This window comes from Olea europaea, chromosome 10 (assembly GCF_002742605.1).
Source record: "Olea europaea var. sylvestris chromosome 10, O_europaea_v1, whole genome shotgun sequence".
In the NCBI taxonomy this organism is placed as follows: Eukaryota; Viridiplantae; Streptophyta; class Magnoliopsida; order Lamiales; family Oleaceae; genus Olea; species Olea europaea.
Window position 1 is genome coordinate 34,743,729 of NC_036246.1, and position 18,926 is coordinate 34,762,654.

At 30.3% G+C, this 18,926-nt stretch overlaps 1 protein-coding gene across 1 annotated transcript; it reads right to left on the bottom strand.

Moving 5' to 3' along the window:
- Positions 1-9,989: 9,989 nt before the first annotated feature.
- Positions 9,990-11,334, bottom strand: LOC111400577 (protein WUSCHEL-like). Its single transcript, XM_023027985.1, has 4 exons — positions 11,277-11,334; positions 10,945-11,163; positions 10,723-10,820; positions 9,990-10,346 (listed from the first exon to the last, which is right to left on the bottom strand). The coding sequence occupies exons 1-4, from the start codon at positions 11,332-11,334 to the stop codon at positions 9,990-9,992; spliced, it is 732 nt and encodes a 243-aa protein (XP_022883753.1).
- Between the last annotated feature and the right edge of the window lie 7,592 nt (positions 11,335-18,926).

Below are 18,926 nucleotides of genomic sequence, written 5' to 3' on the forward strand. Positions count from 1 at the left end.
CTTTTATCATATTTTCTTTTATTCTTTTCTCTAAAATTATTACCATAAGTTTGAGGTGTATAAATATCTTTACAGAATTTATAATCCGTCTTTTTTAGTTGATTCTGGATTTGTAATTCAACACATTTTTCCTCTGAACATTGCATTATGAATTGTGTTCTTATTCCTATTATTTCTAATTCTTTAGGATATAAAATTCTATCTTCAGTTTCTATTTCTACTGTATTAAGAAATTCTTCTGTTTGTTGTTCTTCATTAGTATTATTAGATTCTGTTTCAGAATCATTATTTCTATTTATATGACTATAATTTCCAAACCTTAAACTAGTTCTTCCATGTAAGTCTTTATATGTTATAGCTTCTTGAGGGGCTAAAATTGGTTCTTGATTTTCTAAAAATTTTTCTAAATCCCATTCTAATGCTGCTAAAAGTTCTGAATCATAAGTTTTAGGCTTAATCATTTTTATTCCTTTACTACTCATTAAATTTATTACTTTATCTACGTATAATTTATATTTTGTTTGAGAATTATTACTACATCTTCCTAAGAATCCTATACTTATTAATAAATTTTCTCCTGAAACAACATCTTCATATCCATGTGTTTGAATTCCTATTTTAATTTTTTCTGAAAAATCTTTTATGGTTAATAAGAAATCTGGATTACAATATATAATTCCATTATTATCATTCATATCGACTTCTGTACTAGCTATCATACTCTTTTCTATATTTTGGATTCTTTCATCATAAATAGTTAATAAAACTTTATTTCCTAAATTTTTTCTCATTAATCCTTTAATTCCTATTACTATTAATCCTAGATGCATAAATCTAAAATTCTTTTTTCTTAATTCTTTTTTAGATTCTTCTGATATTAATGATAATTGTCTTACTTGACCATCTAAACATTGAATCGATACTTCTTTAGTATGTCTAAAAAATTGGGTTCTTGATTCAAAAATTCCTCTTTTATATAAATTTTCTGGATTAAGTAATTGTAGACCATGAGTTTGAAATCTATTATAATCTTGTTCAGGATCTATAAGTTCTTCTATATTTTGATTATACTGAGGTTGTCTATGTAAAATTCTTTCTATTATATTTGTACTTGTATTAGAAGTACTATGTCTACCTCTATCATAGGGTTTTGAAGATGATTCTACTTCTCTGATAGTTCTTGATCTACCAGGAAAATTATTCATATTTTATAAAATGTTGTAGATAATTTTCTAGTTATTTTTTCTTACCTGTATTTTTTAAACTTAATCTATCTAACTTATTTATTATATTTTCTACTTCTTGGGTTGGTTTATTTTCTATATTACTTAATTTTCTATTTATATTTTCTATTGCCTCTGTAGTCTTAAGATCTGGAAATTTTTCTTTATCTTCTACTCTAGAGATTTTATTTAAAATTGTTGAATTTTGTTCTTTAATAAAATCTAGGTTTTCACAAATTTTATTAATATCTTTCTCAATATTAAAGATTCTTTTTCCTAAAGTACTAAGTTCTCCAGTTAATTTATTAATTTCTTTTACTAAAAGATCCAGTTTTAAAACTCTAGTCTGAATAATAAAAAGAATCTAATGAAAAATTTGTATGATCTGATAAATAATTATTATCAATATTGTCTAATTCAATCCTTAATTTTAGATCTGATATAAATGTCTGATCAAAACTATTTATAAAATATTCTTCTCTAAATTCTGAAATTAAAGATATATATAAAATCTGTTCTTTTAATTCTGGGTGTAAATCTTTAGTTACTTGTAAGATAGCAAATAAATAATCTATAGGTTTATATTTTTCAAGAGAAATTAATTCTATACCGTATTCAAAAATCTCTTCTATTTCTTTATAAAATGTAAAACTATAGAATATTTTTTCTAGATCTACAAGTAAAACTCTAAAAATCATAAAACAAGTAAGTAATTTCTAAAGATTAAAAGAGTTATACCTTTTACAAAATCTGAAAAAATATACTGAAATCACCAGCACCGAAACAAAAGCTCTGATACCAAAGAAGGGGGGGTCCCTAAAAAAGAGGTTATTTCAAGGATTTTAAGGCTGTTATAGGGGGTTGTTAGGAAAAATTATAAAAATCCTACTCAGTACTCTTCTTATTTTAAATGTATTTTTTCTTTTGATAAAATAATATCCCTTTTTTTTTTTTTTTAAATCATACCATCTGAGATATATGAACTTGGACCTAACTCCATTCTTGTAAGGACACCGCTGGCACTCCCTTAACAAGAATTCTTAAAACAGTGATCCATTTCCCTCTTCTATGCGTCTCATAGCCTCTTCACTGGGCATTTACGCTTTGAGAGGTCACTCAGGGCTTATTTTAAAAACAGTTTAAACTTTTAACTTGGAGTTAAGTCATGCTCTTATCATATACTCAGCATGAAACATAAAATTTTTTACAAAAATCATAAAACTTTTACAAAATAATGATTTTATAAACAGAAATTGTTCTTATAAGATCTGGAACTAATATTAACTATTAGTACCATATCTTAGAACTATAAAACATACCTACCGGAATGATCCATCAATAGTTTATAAAACAACATATTTTTGTGGGATATTATTCTATCTAAGAATAAGAACAATTAAGAATATTATGAAAACTTTAACGAAGATGAAGAATTATGTTTAGAATTTGTAGAAATTGAAAAAATTTATAATTTGTTAGTAACAGAACAAGACATAGAAAATATGATTAGTAAATTAGAAAAATTAGAAATTTTAGGAGAAAATATACTAAAATATTGGGAAAAAAATAAAGTTTTCTGTGAAATAAAAATAAAAAATCCAGAATACATAATAAAAACAAAAAATATTGAAGCAACAAACCAAGATCAGGAAGACTTTAGGATGCATATAAAAGATTTATTAAAATTAGGAGTAATTAAAAAATCAGAAAGCCCACATAGATCAGCAGCTTTTATAATTAAAAAACACTCAGAAATTATTAGAGGAAAAAGTAGAATGGTAATTAATTATAAAAGATTAAATGATAATACAATAGATGATGCTTATAATATTCCAGATAAAACAGTTTTAATAAATAAGATTCAAGATTGTAATATTTTTAGTAAGTTTGATTTAAAATCTGATTTTTGGCAAGTAAAAATGCACCCAGATTCAATAGAATGGACAGCTTTCACTAGCTCAGAAGGACATTTTGAATGGTCAGTTATGCCATTTGGATTAAAAAATGCCCCTAGTATTTTCTAAAGAAAAATGGATAGTATTTTTAGTAAACATAATAAATTCATATAGATGATATTTTAGTATTTAGTAAAAATAGGCGAAAACATAGAGGTCATTTACAAATTTTCTTTTCAGAATTTATTAGACATGGTTTAATTATAAATAAAAAGAAAATGTTCTTATTTAAAGAATTTATAGAATTTCTAGGAGTAAATATAGGAAAAGGAAAAATAGAGTTACAATCTCATATAGCCCAAAAAGCTTTAGATTTTTCAGATAAACTTGAAGACCTTAAGCAGCTACAAAATTTTTTAGGATTAGTAAATTATGCTAGACCCTTTATTAAAGATTTAGGAAAAATTGCAGGACCTTTATATGGAAAAATTTCACCAAAAGGTCAAAGATATTTTAATATAGAAAATATTAAATTAGTTCAAAAAATAAAAGAAAAATTAAAAGATTTACCTAAATTATCTATGTCACTAGAAACAGATTTTTTAATTATAGAAACAGATGGAAGTATAACAGGATGGGGAGCAATTTTAATTGCAAAACCCAATAAATATGCAGATAAAGATAGTGAAAAAATTGTAAGATATAATAGTGAAAATTATAAAGAAAAAGGTAATATAAGTAGTATAGATTTTGAATTACTTGCAGTTAATTATGCATTAGATTCTTTTGAATTATTCATTATTTCCAAAAAAAAAATTATTTTAAGAACAGATTGTGAAGTAATAGTAAGTTTTGTTAACAAAATGAAATTAGAAAACAAAAGAAGTAATAGAAGAAGATGGTTAAATTTTATAGATAGAATTACTAATACTGGATTAGTAATTAATTTTGAACATATTAAAGGTAGTGATAATTAGATAGCAGATATTTTAAGTAGAATAATTAAAAATAAAGAATATGACTGATTATTTCTTGCAGATGCAAAGACCAAGAGGCCCTAGGCCAGGATTGCCAATTGTTGGTAGTTCAAGTTCTCAGACAAATATACTACAGACTCATGATAAGTTAAGATTTGGTAATATAGAATTACTTTGTTTTCCAAACAGTAATATTAGTTTTAAGACACTTTCTCATATCTCAGTTACTAAATCAGAAAAATGTATTTTAGACAATTTATGGATATCTTACAATAAGAATCCAAAAGATCAAAAATATTTTTTAGCATGTTTAAATGCTCTTTCAGAACACTTTAGTCAAGACCACAAAAAATTTAAGTGTTATGTTGTTTTACAAGGTAGACTTCCAGGAATTTATCATACCTAGCTAGAAGTTTCAGATTGTATAAAAAATTTTCCAAATCCTCTTTATAAAGGATTTTATTCAATTTCAGAAGCATTACAAGAATGTAGAAAATTTATAGGAATTAATTATTTTGTTGCCCCTTCTTTAAAGAATGTTTCAGATCAGCCCTCAGATTATGCTTCTAAATTTTGTGAACATTGTGAATGTATGACTAAGAATTTTAAAATTTTAAATGAGTCCAATAAGTCTTTACAACAAGAAAAATTAGTCTTACAAAAGAAAATTTCTGAATTAGAACAAGAAATTATTAATTTAAAGATTTCAAATCCAATTGTTCAGACACAATCAGGTGCTATAGAACCAAAGAAGTCTATAGCTAGTCCAGCTCAAACGGAAGCTGGTAAAGACTTATCAAATCCGTTTATGATTCTGGGCTTACCAAAAGCTCAACAGACTCAGGAGACTGTTGATTCTCTTACTCAACAGGTCAAAAATCATGTTACAAAAAATAAAAATATTTCTGAAGACCAAACACAGCAGACTGGAAATTCTGCTACTAGACTTATAAGTCCAATAGACCTTAAACAGAAAAGTCCAATCAATTTTTCGGAATCATTTCAATCAGCTCAAGATCCAGAACAGATTTCTCAATCAGATATTAGAAGAATCAAAGAAATGTTTGATAAGATTGAAGAAATACAGCAACAAGTTAAACAAAGTACTACAAAGAAAAAGAAAAAACAGATTAAAAAGAAAAAAGGCAAAAAGAAAATTGAACAAGAAAAAGACTTGGATAATTTTGAAGACAATAATTCAGAAGAAGATGATAATCCAAAAGGTTGTACTGATGGAGGAGACTTTTTAGACAGCATTGGCAGACATAATTATGAAACAAGATAAGGATTCATTTAGATTTTAGCTTAAAGAAGACATTTGGCAAAAAGTTACGGTGATTTTCAGACAAGACTCAGCCACTTGAAGACTTTTGTCCAGATCTCAAGAAAAGATCAAGAATTATTGTACAAAAAGAAGAATATTTACTGTTTTCTTTTTGAAAAATTTGTAAAGAATCTTACTGTTTGATAAAGTAAGATTTGATAGCATAGCTTTTTACTGTTTTCTTTTTGACGTTTTGAAAAAAGCAAAGATTCCTTGCTTTTGAAAAACGCTTCCTCTCTCTTTTCTCTCCTATAAAAGGAGACTATTCTTTCATTTGTAAACACACAAGAAAATATATACAATAGAAGTTTTGAATTCTCTCAAATATGTTCTAATTTTCTTTCTCTCCCGAAAGGGAAATTCTTAATTGTTCTTATTTTTAGATAGAATAATATCCCACAAAAATATGTTATTTTATAAACTACTGATGGATCATTCCGGTAGGTATGTTTTATAGTTCTAAGATATGGTACTAATAGTTAATATTAGTTCCAGATCTTATAAGAACTATTTCTGTTTATAAAATCATTATTTTGTAAAAGTTTTATGATTTTTGTAAAAAATTTTATGTTTCATGCTGAGTATATGATAAGAGCATGACTTAACTCAAAGTTAAAAGTTTAAACTGTTTTTAAAATAAGCCCTGAGTGACCTCTCAAAGCGTAAATGCCCAGTGAAGAGGCTATGAGACGCATAGAAGAGGGAAATGGATCACTGTTTTAAGAATTCTTGTTAAGGGAGTGCCAGTGGTGTCCTTACAAGAATGGAGTTAGGTCCAAGTTCATATATCTCAGATGACATGATTTAAAAAAAAAAAAAGGGATATTATTTTATCAAAAGAAAATGACATTTAAAATAAGAAGAGTACTGAGTAGGATTTTTATAATTTATCCTAACAACCCCCTATAACAGCCTTAAAATCCTTGAAATAACCTCTTTTTCAGGGACCTCCCTTGTTTATATATATAGGCTTGTCAGGGGGGCCTTTAAGGTCACTCCTGGGGCCGTAGTTCTAGGCCAGCTCATGACACCCATGTCAAATTCGTACATCCAAGTGATGGAGGAAAGTCTTGATAAAGCTAAGTATCCTAATATAAGAAAGAAGTAACCTAGTTACTTTAGGCACGCTCTGTCTATTTAACCCTTCTTTGGTTTGAACATAAATTAAATTATTAGTAAATTTTGATAAAATTTGATAAAATGTGTGATTGAAAAATAGATAAAAATTGTAAATAATATGAAATGTGTGGTTAAAAATGAATTAAAAAAAATAAAAATCAAAAAATGACTTAGTACGAGAGATATAGTTTAATTGTATTCTTGTGTTGTTTAGTTAATAGTTAATTTTAATCACACGTATTACATAGAGTTCACAACTTTTTAATCATACATTTCGTTAATTTTTATTAAAATTTATTAAAAATATTATTTTAAGCTAAACCAAATACGGCTTAATTAAAAGTGAAGTGTTTAGGAGATACTATCAATATATCAGAATGATTAATTTTTCGGTTTCATTGATAGGAGGACATAGTATGCATTTTCTTCAAATTTAACCCATGTTTGGTGTGGATAAAAATTAGATTTTTAGTGACTTTAGATAAAAATTAATGAAATCTGTTATTAAAAAGTTAAAAATCTCAAAGTGTAATTAAAATTAATATTAATTTTAAATTTAGATTTTTTTAATATTTTATTTTATTTTATTTTATTTTTTATCAACTTTTAGTTTATACCAAGCAAGGGCTCATGTTTTCTCATAGTTTCTAGTATGCTCGTGTGGTTGAGATTAAAATTAATTTTTTAATAAATTTTGATAAAAGCTGATAAAATATATAGTTGAAAAGTTATAAATACCATTAAATGTGATTATAATTAATTCTTGATTTTAATTAAAATCAAAATTTTAATTTTAATTCCTACCAAACAGGACTATTAATTAAAAAAAATAAAAATCATCTACTTCGTTTTTGAAAAAAATTTAAATAAAAGTATAATTGGTAGTCTATGGTCTATAAGAAATACTCCCTCCATCTCATTTATATAAACAGATTTTCCTTATTTTTTTTGTCGCAATTATATAATTCTTTTTTTTTTATTGAGAATGTTTTGTTTTCTTTATTTACTAATATACACTTATTTAATTTGCCTAGTTATAAGTACTTTTTTCTCCACTTAGTCTTGAAATTGTACAAATATAAACAAGGGCATATTAGAAAAGTTTTTGACAAAAATTACTTTTTCAATAATATTAAGCTCGAGTTCGGTATTGATTTAAATTCGATTTTAATTTAAATCAAAGACAAATAATCAATATTAACCACATATTTTATAGTTCGCACAATTTTTCAACCATACATTTCAAAAAGTTTTATCAAAATCTATTAAAAATTTAATTTTAATCTCCACCAACAAGGATCTAGATAAGATTTCTTAATCCGTAAGAAAAATAAAATCAACTTTTATAATTGAGACAGTTTATTTAGCCCTCATTTGAACCCCATTTTGTGGAAATGAAAATGAGTATAATAGTATTTTTAAAAAAAATAAATGGTTAAAAATTTTTTTAATTTACGTGTAATATTATCTTATAAAAGATTGTGTGGTTGAACACATTGGGATGGGGAATGACGCACAAATAATTTGTGAAAGTTACGATGCAAAAAATGGTACAAACTTCGAAACATATCCTCTTCCAAATTAACGGCGTGTATTGTCAATCAACAAATTCTAACTTTATATTTTCACTTTGCAGTGTAGTGTCTAATATTCAACACCACAATGATTTGGGGCAATATATTAATTTATTAACAACTTTACACTGTGCCTCCTAAATTTTGGGTATTTCAACCTAAGCTTCACCTAGGATTTGGGACCCACCTATATCTCTGTCTGAGAAGACTACAGCCACGTGCTTCAACCTTCCAACAGTTTTGAGTATTACTTACATCACTTCTTTGCATTCGAATTTTACAATTTGTACGTTCTTCCTTCGAACCAAATTTGAAATTGCCTTTATTTCCAAAAAATGGTGAACGATTTCAAAACTAGCGAATAATAATTTGCCACATGATCAACTATCAAACTTGATGTACACTTTTAAGCATGATTGTTTGCATTCATGGTTTTGTAATAATCAGAAGTCTAATCATTCATGTGCTTTGTGCTTAATCTATGGATTAATTTTGGGCTGGTAAATCAAATTCTTGTCTTCACTACCACGGAATGTGCATGAGCAAAGGATCACGAGCATTTACGTTAATTGAATTGGTTGTTGATCATATCGAGTCATACTAACTTATAAGAGTTATCTTACATTGAAACCTTAAATTGATGAGGCCCAAATTTCAAGTGTCGATGAAGCAAGGAAAACACTAATCATAAGGGTATGAGTCACTAACGTGGTCACCTGGGGAGTTGAGATGAAAAAAATGAATTACTTATGTTTCGTTCCCTCTTGACTAATGATCGGCTTGTGGTCGATTGCCTTCTTCTTCTCATTCTGACTGGACTTGTCATCGTTGCTGAGTTTGTGCCACTACTCTTTCTGGAATGGATAACCCTTTTTGCCTCAAACCTTCAAAATCGCCAGTTTTCAGCCATTTGCTGCTGTCAGAATCATTCCTCACGCTGTCAGGACTCTTACCTGGGAACCAAAGACCTAGACTTTTGGCAACAATCCCCCTTTCGCGAAAATGAAAACATTCATGAAAAGCCACAGTTGCATGAAATCTGGTGTGGTCAATTCTATTTGTATATGCCTCGTGGTATTTATGGACTTGGCGAAATAAGAGCATCTTTGATCCCGTTGGTCGAGCTTAACTTCGTTAAGCCTATACTTCAAATGAGAGCTAGAGCCCTTCTTTGCCTCTTCCCGTCCGAGGTACAAGTGAAGTGAGAATTACTTTAAATAGATCGAGTGCACCTCAGTAAAAACATGAGGGGCTCGGCTAAAAATATCGACCCAACTTGCTTACCAAGTGAAAGGAAGTTGACTACCTTCTTCAATTAACAAAAGAGAGACCCTTGAGCATATTCTTCTAGACTCGTTAGAGTGATTGGTTCTGTTTGCGGATCCAAGAGTTTCAGTATAGTAGGTGAGTACAATGGGAATAAATCAAGGTTATTTTATGGCAGTCAATCAATCACACATTCACTTTCTACATTTTTAGATCTCCAAAACCCGTAATACCCCTATTTGACATAATCTTAAGCCTTCTTACGATCCATAAACTTACTTTATACAGAGTAAATTTTAAATTTTTGGGAAGTTAAGGATTCTCATAAACGTATGTGTACAAATTTAGAAATTCTCACCAATTTTTGTCACATTTGGTTTTGCTTTCTGCTTTGTTTGTCTCGTATATATTCCCATTTCTAGCAGAAGATGACAGCAAACAACCTTTCAACCATGGAACGTCAAATAGTGAAGGGAGTTTGGATTCTCCGACACTAATTTATAAATACGAAAATGAATAGAAAACATAACATCACTTAATTAGAAACTAAAAAACGAAAAAAAGTTGAAAGTAAACAAGGTAGATCCTTCATAACAAGGGTAACATTTTTTTCATGGAGAATTAAGCAATCTGGCAGAGTAGGAATTGAGGGTGAGCTCGAGGGAAGCCCGTGACGAGCCCATGTTATTATCTTCGGCCCTCGGGCCATAATGCCAGCCATTGTAGAAGTTAGTTTCTTGCTTGAAAGTGTGTTCATCGTGCTTGGGGAAAAGAGGTAGAGTTTCAATTTCTGAGACTTGTTTTTCTTCTTGCTGTTCATCTTCTAGGGTTTCGTAATCAACATATTTTCTTTTTTCAAGAAATGGGTGGCAGCCTCCTCCTGAAGAATACGGGTCGACTCCGACCCGTACAAAGTTTTGACCCAGGCTAGATCCATTGCCATCAACACTTGAAGATATGGAACAGTCCTAGTTTATTTGAATTCAAGAAATGGAATTAAAGAGAGAAAGAGACCTGTACCGTTGGTCAAAACTTGTATTTCTATAAACTGCAATTTAATAGTAAACAAGTTTTCATAGTAATAAACCCTGAAAACTTGAATTCAATACACTAAGAAATCACCATCAAGGTTCATTTTCTTGAGAAAAATGTAATATTTCATCTGTGTCTTCTAATGCTTCTTTGCACCAATAAACTTAGGGGTTTTCTTCTTCATGGTAATTTTTCATCAAATTTATAATTGAAAAGAAACGACGCCTTCTGATATTTATCTTCCGTAAACAAAATATAAAGTATGCTATTTCTTCAATTTGTGATAAACAGGTTAAAAATCACTGTACTCACTCTAAAACTCTTCTCCATGGCTACAGATCCATAGCCAGGGTGTGCCACAGGGCCAATATTCAGCACACCCGGAGAAGAACTTGATGAAGATGGAAAACCTGATTATAAAACACACCAAATTAGAAAACCCTCAAAAATCTTGATGTAATGCAAGAACCCTAATCACTATATGAGCATCTGATAATAAGAGATTGTGGGATCTTAAGAAAATGTAATATTGACCTGCAGCAGTAAGATTGTTAGGGAAAGGCCGATCTTGATGGTATTTCCGAACACCGGCAGCAGGTGATCTGTGGTGCATGGGGACATCAGAAGCAGAAGGAGTAGTACTAGTGAAGCGTTTCTTCTGCCTCTCACGAGCTTTATGGTTCTGAAACCAATAAAAGACATTTTTGCCTTCAATCTTTCGTACTGCCTCAACTTGGCAGAGATCCTCTGTATCTGCTCAGCAGTTGGAGACCTAACTCCATTGCTGTAGTAAAGGTCTTTCAAGATTCTTATTTGCTCAGTAGTGGGTGTCCACCTTGTACTGCTTTGCCTGCATAGAAAATTACTGTTTTTGTTTCCCCCATCTTCATTTCCCTGTTGCTGATGATTTTGTTGAGTTTCCATTGTCGATTTTCACTTCTCCGAGAAGATGAAGAAGAAGGTAGGTGAAATGGTGAAAGTGTATGAAATGTTGAATTATAAAGAGACGGGTGTGGGTAGGACTAAGCACATGGAGGGTGATAGAGATAGAAAGAGGAGGATATCAATCAGAAAGATATCTGGGAGAGAAGGACAGAAGTTGACAGGGACAACTATAAAGGAGGAATTTCTAACACTCTTTGCTTGGATCAAAAGGCAACAAAAAGTTGTGATTAAGATTAGAAGCAAAGAAGAGAAGAGAAGAGAAGATGTGAATGAATGAATGAATGAATGAATGTTTGTGACTTCAACTTCTTTTTAATGGAGATTTGTTTCTTGATTATCAGTGAGCTCAAAACACACTTAAATTGTAGTTTTCTTTAATTATATGTAAATCATAATGTAAGAGACAAATAATTCATCTCTTCTTACAGCATTTTTTCAAGTATTTTTCTTAATTTAACAGTTCTTAATCAGCAGCCACCCTATTGAGTAGGGAGCTGGAGAATGAGCCTGAAAAGATGGCAGGGAAGCCAAATAACTTTCAAAAATTTACCAACTTTAGAACCGCATCTCTCTCTCTCTCTCACAGAGATTTAAAGAGTACAGAAGATGAATCATGATTTCTCGACAGTACCTATTTTAGGAGTGATCTTATTGATTTGGGATAATATTTACAACAAGAAGGAAGAAACACAGTGAAGTGGGGCCATGTATAGGGTTAAACCATAAAACGAGGAATGGGGCAATTTCATTTTTGGACACTGAATTTTCCGTAAAATTTCAATTGGGTCACTTAATTTTAATTTGTCTCAATTCTATCACAGAACTTCAGTCACATTTCAATAAATTGTTAATGTCAATGTAGCTTTAACGCGCTAACTTCAGTAATAAGAACTAATATATTTGCTAATGTTGATAGTAAATTGAAGTTTAATGATCGGATTAAGATAAACTAAAATTGGGATTCAATTATAATTTCAGTGACCAAAAATGAAATTAATCCAAAAAGGAATAATCATGATAATATCACAATTTAATTACTCTATTATCCAGCGATTACAACCAATTATAAGTTTGTTATAGCTTTGTAATTACAATTAACTTGGAAGTATTTTCAAAATATATATTTCTTTGAGATTGACGGGATTATTTGCAAAAGTTTTCGATAAAAGTTGATAAAAATTGTGTGATTAAAATTAATTGTAGACTTTAACATTAATTTTTTAGCAATTTTTTAAGTACCCCAAACAAGAGCTAAATTAAAAATGGTGGATTATGATAAGGGTAAAAGTTCCACGTCCCTTAAAAATTTGAGATTCTATTATTGATTGACAAAGTCGACAATTTGAAATGGATCCCTAGAGGTGGCAATCGAGCTAAGTGGCTCGTCTGTTGTAAAAAGATTACTTGTGGGCGGCTCGGTCTCGTATTTGGACGAGTCCGAACACGAGCCAAGTGGGTCTGCTCAATAGGTGAGCCGAAGCCGCTCGACTTTGCCCATTGCCACCTCTATGAATCCCTAAAATTTAACTAATAACACGGAAATATGAGTTATTATTAGTGTTATAAAAAGCGTAAAGCGTGACGAAGTGTCAAGGCTAAGTTTCAGCTTAGGCATAAAAAAATGTTTTCTTATTTTAATATTATTTTAAATTTTTAAATGAATCTAAAAATTATCTAATAATTATAAAAAATAAAGAAGTGTGCTATGCATGACTGGGAGAGAAAAAGTGTGAGACGAGACGTTTTGCACTCGCTTTACGCCTAGGTCCCACCTAAGCACGCTTAGACATTGCTTTTTACAACACTGATTATTATACGTTGACGCAGAAAAAGAAAAATATTTATGTATATATGAGGCCATAGACTTTTTCAGTTTCCAAAATAACGTAAACAATATAATCTCTTATTTCTGAAAACTAATTAAGCGACAGTCTTTTAAATATTACAAAATCCAGAAATGGCATTCCAATTGGGACCATTTCTTTAATGGGAAAATAATTACTACAGAGGGGGATAAAATACAAAGAAGTAATAATGTATATGATGTCGATATATTTTTCATCTTCTTCAAATTATAAAGTATAAATAATGAATTAAAAATAACTAAGAAACCAAAAGTAATTAATTAGCAGTATGAGATTAAAGATTGATTAAAAAGATACTTGTATACTAGAATTAGTCCCTCACATGAGGGGGGACCCACAGTGATTAAAAATATCGAGGGCCTCCTCTCATGTGAGGGAGCTGTATAACTCTAGTATACATGTATCTAATTCCATGAGACTCACGTGTTTGACTTGTTGCCACAAACTGCGTGGATTCTTCACGAATAAATATATGCACTATAATTATTATTTATTTGAGACTGCTCCGAAAATTTTCATTTTTGTTCAAATATACGTACATGGTATAGTATACATATCTGCATTTTTATGCCTCCGATCTCGAAAAAGTACTTTAATATTGGATTGAACATAATTAAGAAAGAAAAAGGCGTAGTTGTAACTTGGACTCATTAGGGTGATTCAATCTCTAACTAATATTTGGCAAATAAAGATCAAGTTATTTCCCACCTAAAAAACTTGAACTCATTAATCACCGGATGCTCTTCATATTCAACCCAGTCACATACGAAGATGCAAGCAACGTCCCATTAAAATGAAATTACAATGTTGGCCAATTTGTAAAGACTGAGAGTTGAGCAACGGACTAAAACTCCCTACGATAAAAATGCAAAAAATGATAGCCAAGACTAGATGTCTCAAGCCGTGCTCCTAGTAAACATGTAGTTGTGGTAAATAACTTTTTTCTTGCGACAAGATTGATTTCAAGATGACACTTCGATTGATTAGGTTTCTTATTCAAGGAAGAAATTTCGACATTAATAGATTACATTTGTGTCGTATTTCCAACTTTGCTATTTGCCACCTTTCGACAAATTAGTGTAGATCGAATGACATTTTTTTTTTCCAACTTGTAATTTCCACAAACAGAAAGGTGAAGCAAAACAAAATAATTGGAAGAAGCCTTATAGTGCACAGGCTAAGAAACTATTGAGGGAGGTCTGATTTCCTTGAATTCATCCTTTTTGACAGCCTAATTCCACTTTTTCAACAAAATTCTGACTGCTATTACTTGGTTTAACTTTTGAGACTGTTCGATTTTGGGAATATTCTCCCTCCCTATTTTTCCTTTCTTTTTCACGCATTTACATTACACACTCACCGTCTGTAAAAGTTAAAGAATTATAATACCTATCTTTGTGATCATTCATCAAGTGTAAAGTTTAATTTTTGATCGTTTCAATCTCGTTGCTTGAAGAAGATTTAATAAAGGACTTTGCTACATGTATATCAAATTTTACATAATATGTTACATAATGCCACATTTTACTTTTTTATTTGTCAGTTAAAATTACAGTCAACTTTTTCGTCCAATCTTTTTCATCTACATCATTTTATATAATCTATTATGTATCATTTTTATGTACAAGTAACATAATCATTTAATAAATTTATCATAATCCGTCACAGTTTCACATAAATATACCCATTTCTCTCTGTTTATTTTCCAAGTATAATCATGGTCCATGGATTCCATCAAATAGAAATAAGGGTCTTTGATTTGTCCGTAAAAAACTCAAAATCTGTCCTCTTATCCAAAATCTTGGACTGCCTCATAAGATAGTGCCTACTTAGACTTTCAATTAGTACAATAACCCTCAACCCTGTTCTTTCGGGTAATCATCCTCTTCATGTTTAGTTCGATACCATATCTCTAAAGATATGCATGTGTCAATCATCGTAATCTCTCTTTCTCCTCGTTCTCTCTCTGCAATTCTTATTTTCTTTATTTACAAATAAATACACAGAAAGAAAGAGACTTGCAATCTGTATGAAGAAAATTCTTAGGTACTACACAATGCATGTTATGTATTTATTAAATGGTGATAAGATTATTAAATTTTGATGTGAGTCGAGACTGTTAGAATTTTGGTTGTTCAAAATCTCGAGAATGGATGACAAAAAAGAAAGAAAAAATGGGGGCTTAACCATGCGACTGCATGGATTAAGCCCAGGTGGTTGTATAAGGGCCTCCCGAGAGTTTGAGGGGGGCTTGTGCTATAACCATGCTGTCCCATGGTCACATATTGTGACTGTTATGAGCCGTTTTTTACCCTTTTTATTTAAAATTGGTGGCCTTTCAACCCAATTTTGACACCATTTCGTGAGAACTTGTCTAGGCCTATAAATAGGTGATCAAAGTTCAAAAAATATATATATAATGAAAATGATATGAGCTTCATTTCTTGTTCATCCATAATATATTGATCTTTTTTGTCTTCACATAACCATTTACATTCTTCTTCACTTGTTCACTTTGAAGAAACACTTTTGCTTTTTGGTGTTCTTCATCAAGGTTCGTTTAATCCTACGAACGGTTTGTCGGAAATCCTTAAAAAGCATTGACAAATAGGCAAATAACGCTTGAAGACAGTGAGATTAATTTGGTGTTCAAGCCTTCGTTGATATATATATATCTCCTTCCTTCCTTATTTTGATTTGTTTTGTTCTTCATTGCTACAAAATTTTCAACAATTTCAAACGTTATTTGTTATTATTACTGTGATAGAGACGAAATCTACACTTGTCACCATCAAAATGATGAATCAAGACTTGGACAGATTCGATGGCTCAATTTTCACAAGATGGCAAGACAAACTTAAGTTTCTATTAACAACCTTGAAGATTTTCCATGTGCTTAATCCAAAATTAGAGCCCATTCGCGATGCAACTGACAAGGATACCGAAGAAATTTGCGCAAAAATGAAGAAACGGGAAGAGGACGAATTGATATGTCTTGGCCATATCCGAAACGCGTTGTCCAATCGTCTCTACGATCTCTATACCAACACTACATCGACAAAAGAAATCTAGTACGTGCTAGAAAACAAATATAAAGTCGAGGAAGAAGGTACCAAAAAGTTCATAATATTTAAATATTTTGATTTCAAATTTTTGGATAATGTACCGTTATTGCCTCAAGTACATGAGTTACCAATAATTGTAAACAAACTGAAAGCAGTGAAAATCAAACTTCCCGAAACTTTCCAAGTGAGAGCAATTATTGGTAAACTCCCTGGTTCTTGAAAAGGATATAGCAAGGTGATTATTCACAATTTCGAAGACTTTTATTTGGAAGATATACAAAAACATCTTCGTATAAAGGAAGAATCAAGGGCAAGAAATAAGATTGAAAATTCTAATGATGGCTCTTCGAAAGTTAATGCTGTGGACAATGTGGACAAATCCAACAAAATTAAAAAGAAAGGGAAATCTCTTGGTCCTAGAAAGGATCAAGGAAAATTCAAAAACAAAGCCAAAGGACATTACTATGTTTGTGGAAAATAAGGACACTATGCTAGAGATTGCAAGCATAGGAAACAACAAAAGAAGGAAAGACAAGTGAACTCCGTTGATGAGATTATCGCCATGGTAAGCGAAATTAATGCAATCTAAGGCAAAGTTCCAGGTTGATGGTACGATCCATGCACTACAATCTATGTATGTTATGATAAGTCTCCCTTCAAAACTTATCATGCCATTGAAGACAATGAAGAAATACAAATAGGAAATGAAGGAAGATCAAAAGTGATTGTCAAAGAAAATGTTGATACTATGAAAAAAAGTAGCATATATAGGAGTTAATACTATGAAAAAAAAATGATTAAATGTGGATTGATACAATGTAGTATTGACAACTTAGAAAAATGTAAAATATGTGTTAAATGAAAAATGATTATGAAGCCATTTCATAGTGTAGTAAGATCAACAAAATTACTTGAACTTGTTCATTCCGACATGTGAATTGAATGGAATATTAACTAGAGGCGGTAATAGATATTTTATTACTTATATTGATAATTGTTCTAGGTATACTTATGTGTACTTACTAAAACATAAAGATGAAGCCTTTAGTATCTTTAGGACTTATAAAATTGGTTGAAAATCAATTAGGAAGAAAATTAAAGACTCTAAGAAGTGATAGAGGTAGGGAATACTTTTCTAATGAATTTAACATGTTTTGTGAACAAAATTGAAAGTACATCAAGCTTTTGCACCTAGAATACCAGAACAAAATGGATTAGCAGAAAGAAAGAATAAAACATTTTTGGAAATGGCAAATCCCATGTTATTAAATTTTGAACTACCTTTTAATTTACCGGGTGAAGCATTACTTAGTGCTTTCCATAAAACAAATAGGATTCCCATGAAAAAGAATAAAATTTCCCCATATGGAATTTGGAAAAGTAGAAAACCAAATATTAATTATTTTAAAGTGTGGGGGTGCTTTACCCATTATAAGAATATGAATCCTAAAAAAAGACCAAGTTAGGTCCTAGAGATATCAAATGTGTCTTTGTGGGATATGCTCTCAATAGCAAAGCTTATAAATTATTAAATATTGAATCGGATGTTATAATAGAATCAAGAGATGTGGAATTCTTCGAAAATATAATGGTAGCTAGGAAATTTGAAAATGATAATAAGGATATTCTAACCTTTAGAAGCTCATTAGAAGAGACATCCACAAAAGAAGTTGAAATTGAACCCCGAAAAAGCAAAAGAACTAGAAAAGAAAAGAACTTAAGATCAGATGAAATAGATTCTCAACTTATTTCCTTTTTAATTAGTAGAGAGAGATAGGATGGATGTTGTAAGAATAATTTCCTTTGTTCTTCAAGTGGAAAGTGATCTTAAGACTTATAAGGAAGCGATGCAATCTAGAGATTGTATGCTATGAAAAGAAGCAATAAACAATGAAATGGATTCTATTATTTCGAATAACACTTGGGAAAAAGTTGACCTACCAGCAGGTTCTAAAGTTATTGGTTGCAATGGATATTTAGGAAGAAATATAATTCTGATGGATCTGTTGATACCTACAAGGCTTGATTAAGGAATTGATTACTTTGACACATATGCACCCGTGGCTCAGATAACCTCGATCAAAATCTTATTTGCACTAACATCTATTTATGATTTACATGAACATCAAATGGACATCAAGACGGCGTTTCTAAATGGAGATCTCCAAGAGAAAGTTTACATAGAACAATCAGAAAGGTTCATTCTACAGGGAAATGAACACAAAGTGTTCAAATTAATTAAATCCTTATATGGATTAAAGCAAGCTCCCAAAAAGTGGCATAAGAAATTTGACTCTAAAATAATGTCAAATAGATTTAATCATAATTCGGTAGATAAGTGCCTCTACACGAAAGTGAATAATAATATAATTACTTTAGTGTGTCTATATGTTGATGATATACTGATCATTAGCAACAATGTAGATGGAATCAAAAAAAAAAAAAAGGGTTTCTATCCTCTACTTTGAAAATGAAGGATTTTGGAGAAATGGACACTATCCTTGGTATCAAAGTTAAAAAGGATAGTAGGGATTTTACATTAAGTCAATCACATTATATTGAGAATGTGATAAATAAGTTCAAAAATTTGAACGTTAAAGAGACTAATATTCCTATAGATCCGAACATCAAATTGATAAAA

What these genes read in the sequence shown, in the direction of transcription:
- LOC111400577 (XM_023027985.1), bottom strand. Translation starts at nt 11,334, where the DNA reads ATGGAAACTCAACAAAATCATCAGCAACAGGGAAATGAAGATGGGGGA. An exon ending in AGATGGGGGAAACAAAAACA is followed by an intron (nt 11,164 to 11,276) that starts GTAATTTTCTAT and finishes ACTGCTGAGCAG; the next exon opens with ATACAGAGGATCTCTGCCAA. An exon ending in TAACAATCTTACTGCTGCAG is followed by an intron (nt 10,821 to 10,944) that starts GTCAATATTACA and finishes TTTTATAATCAG; the next exon opens with GTTTTCCATCTTCATCAAGT.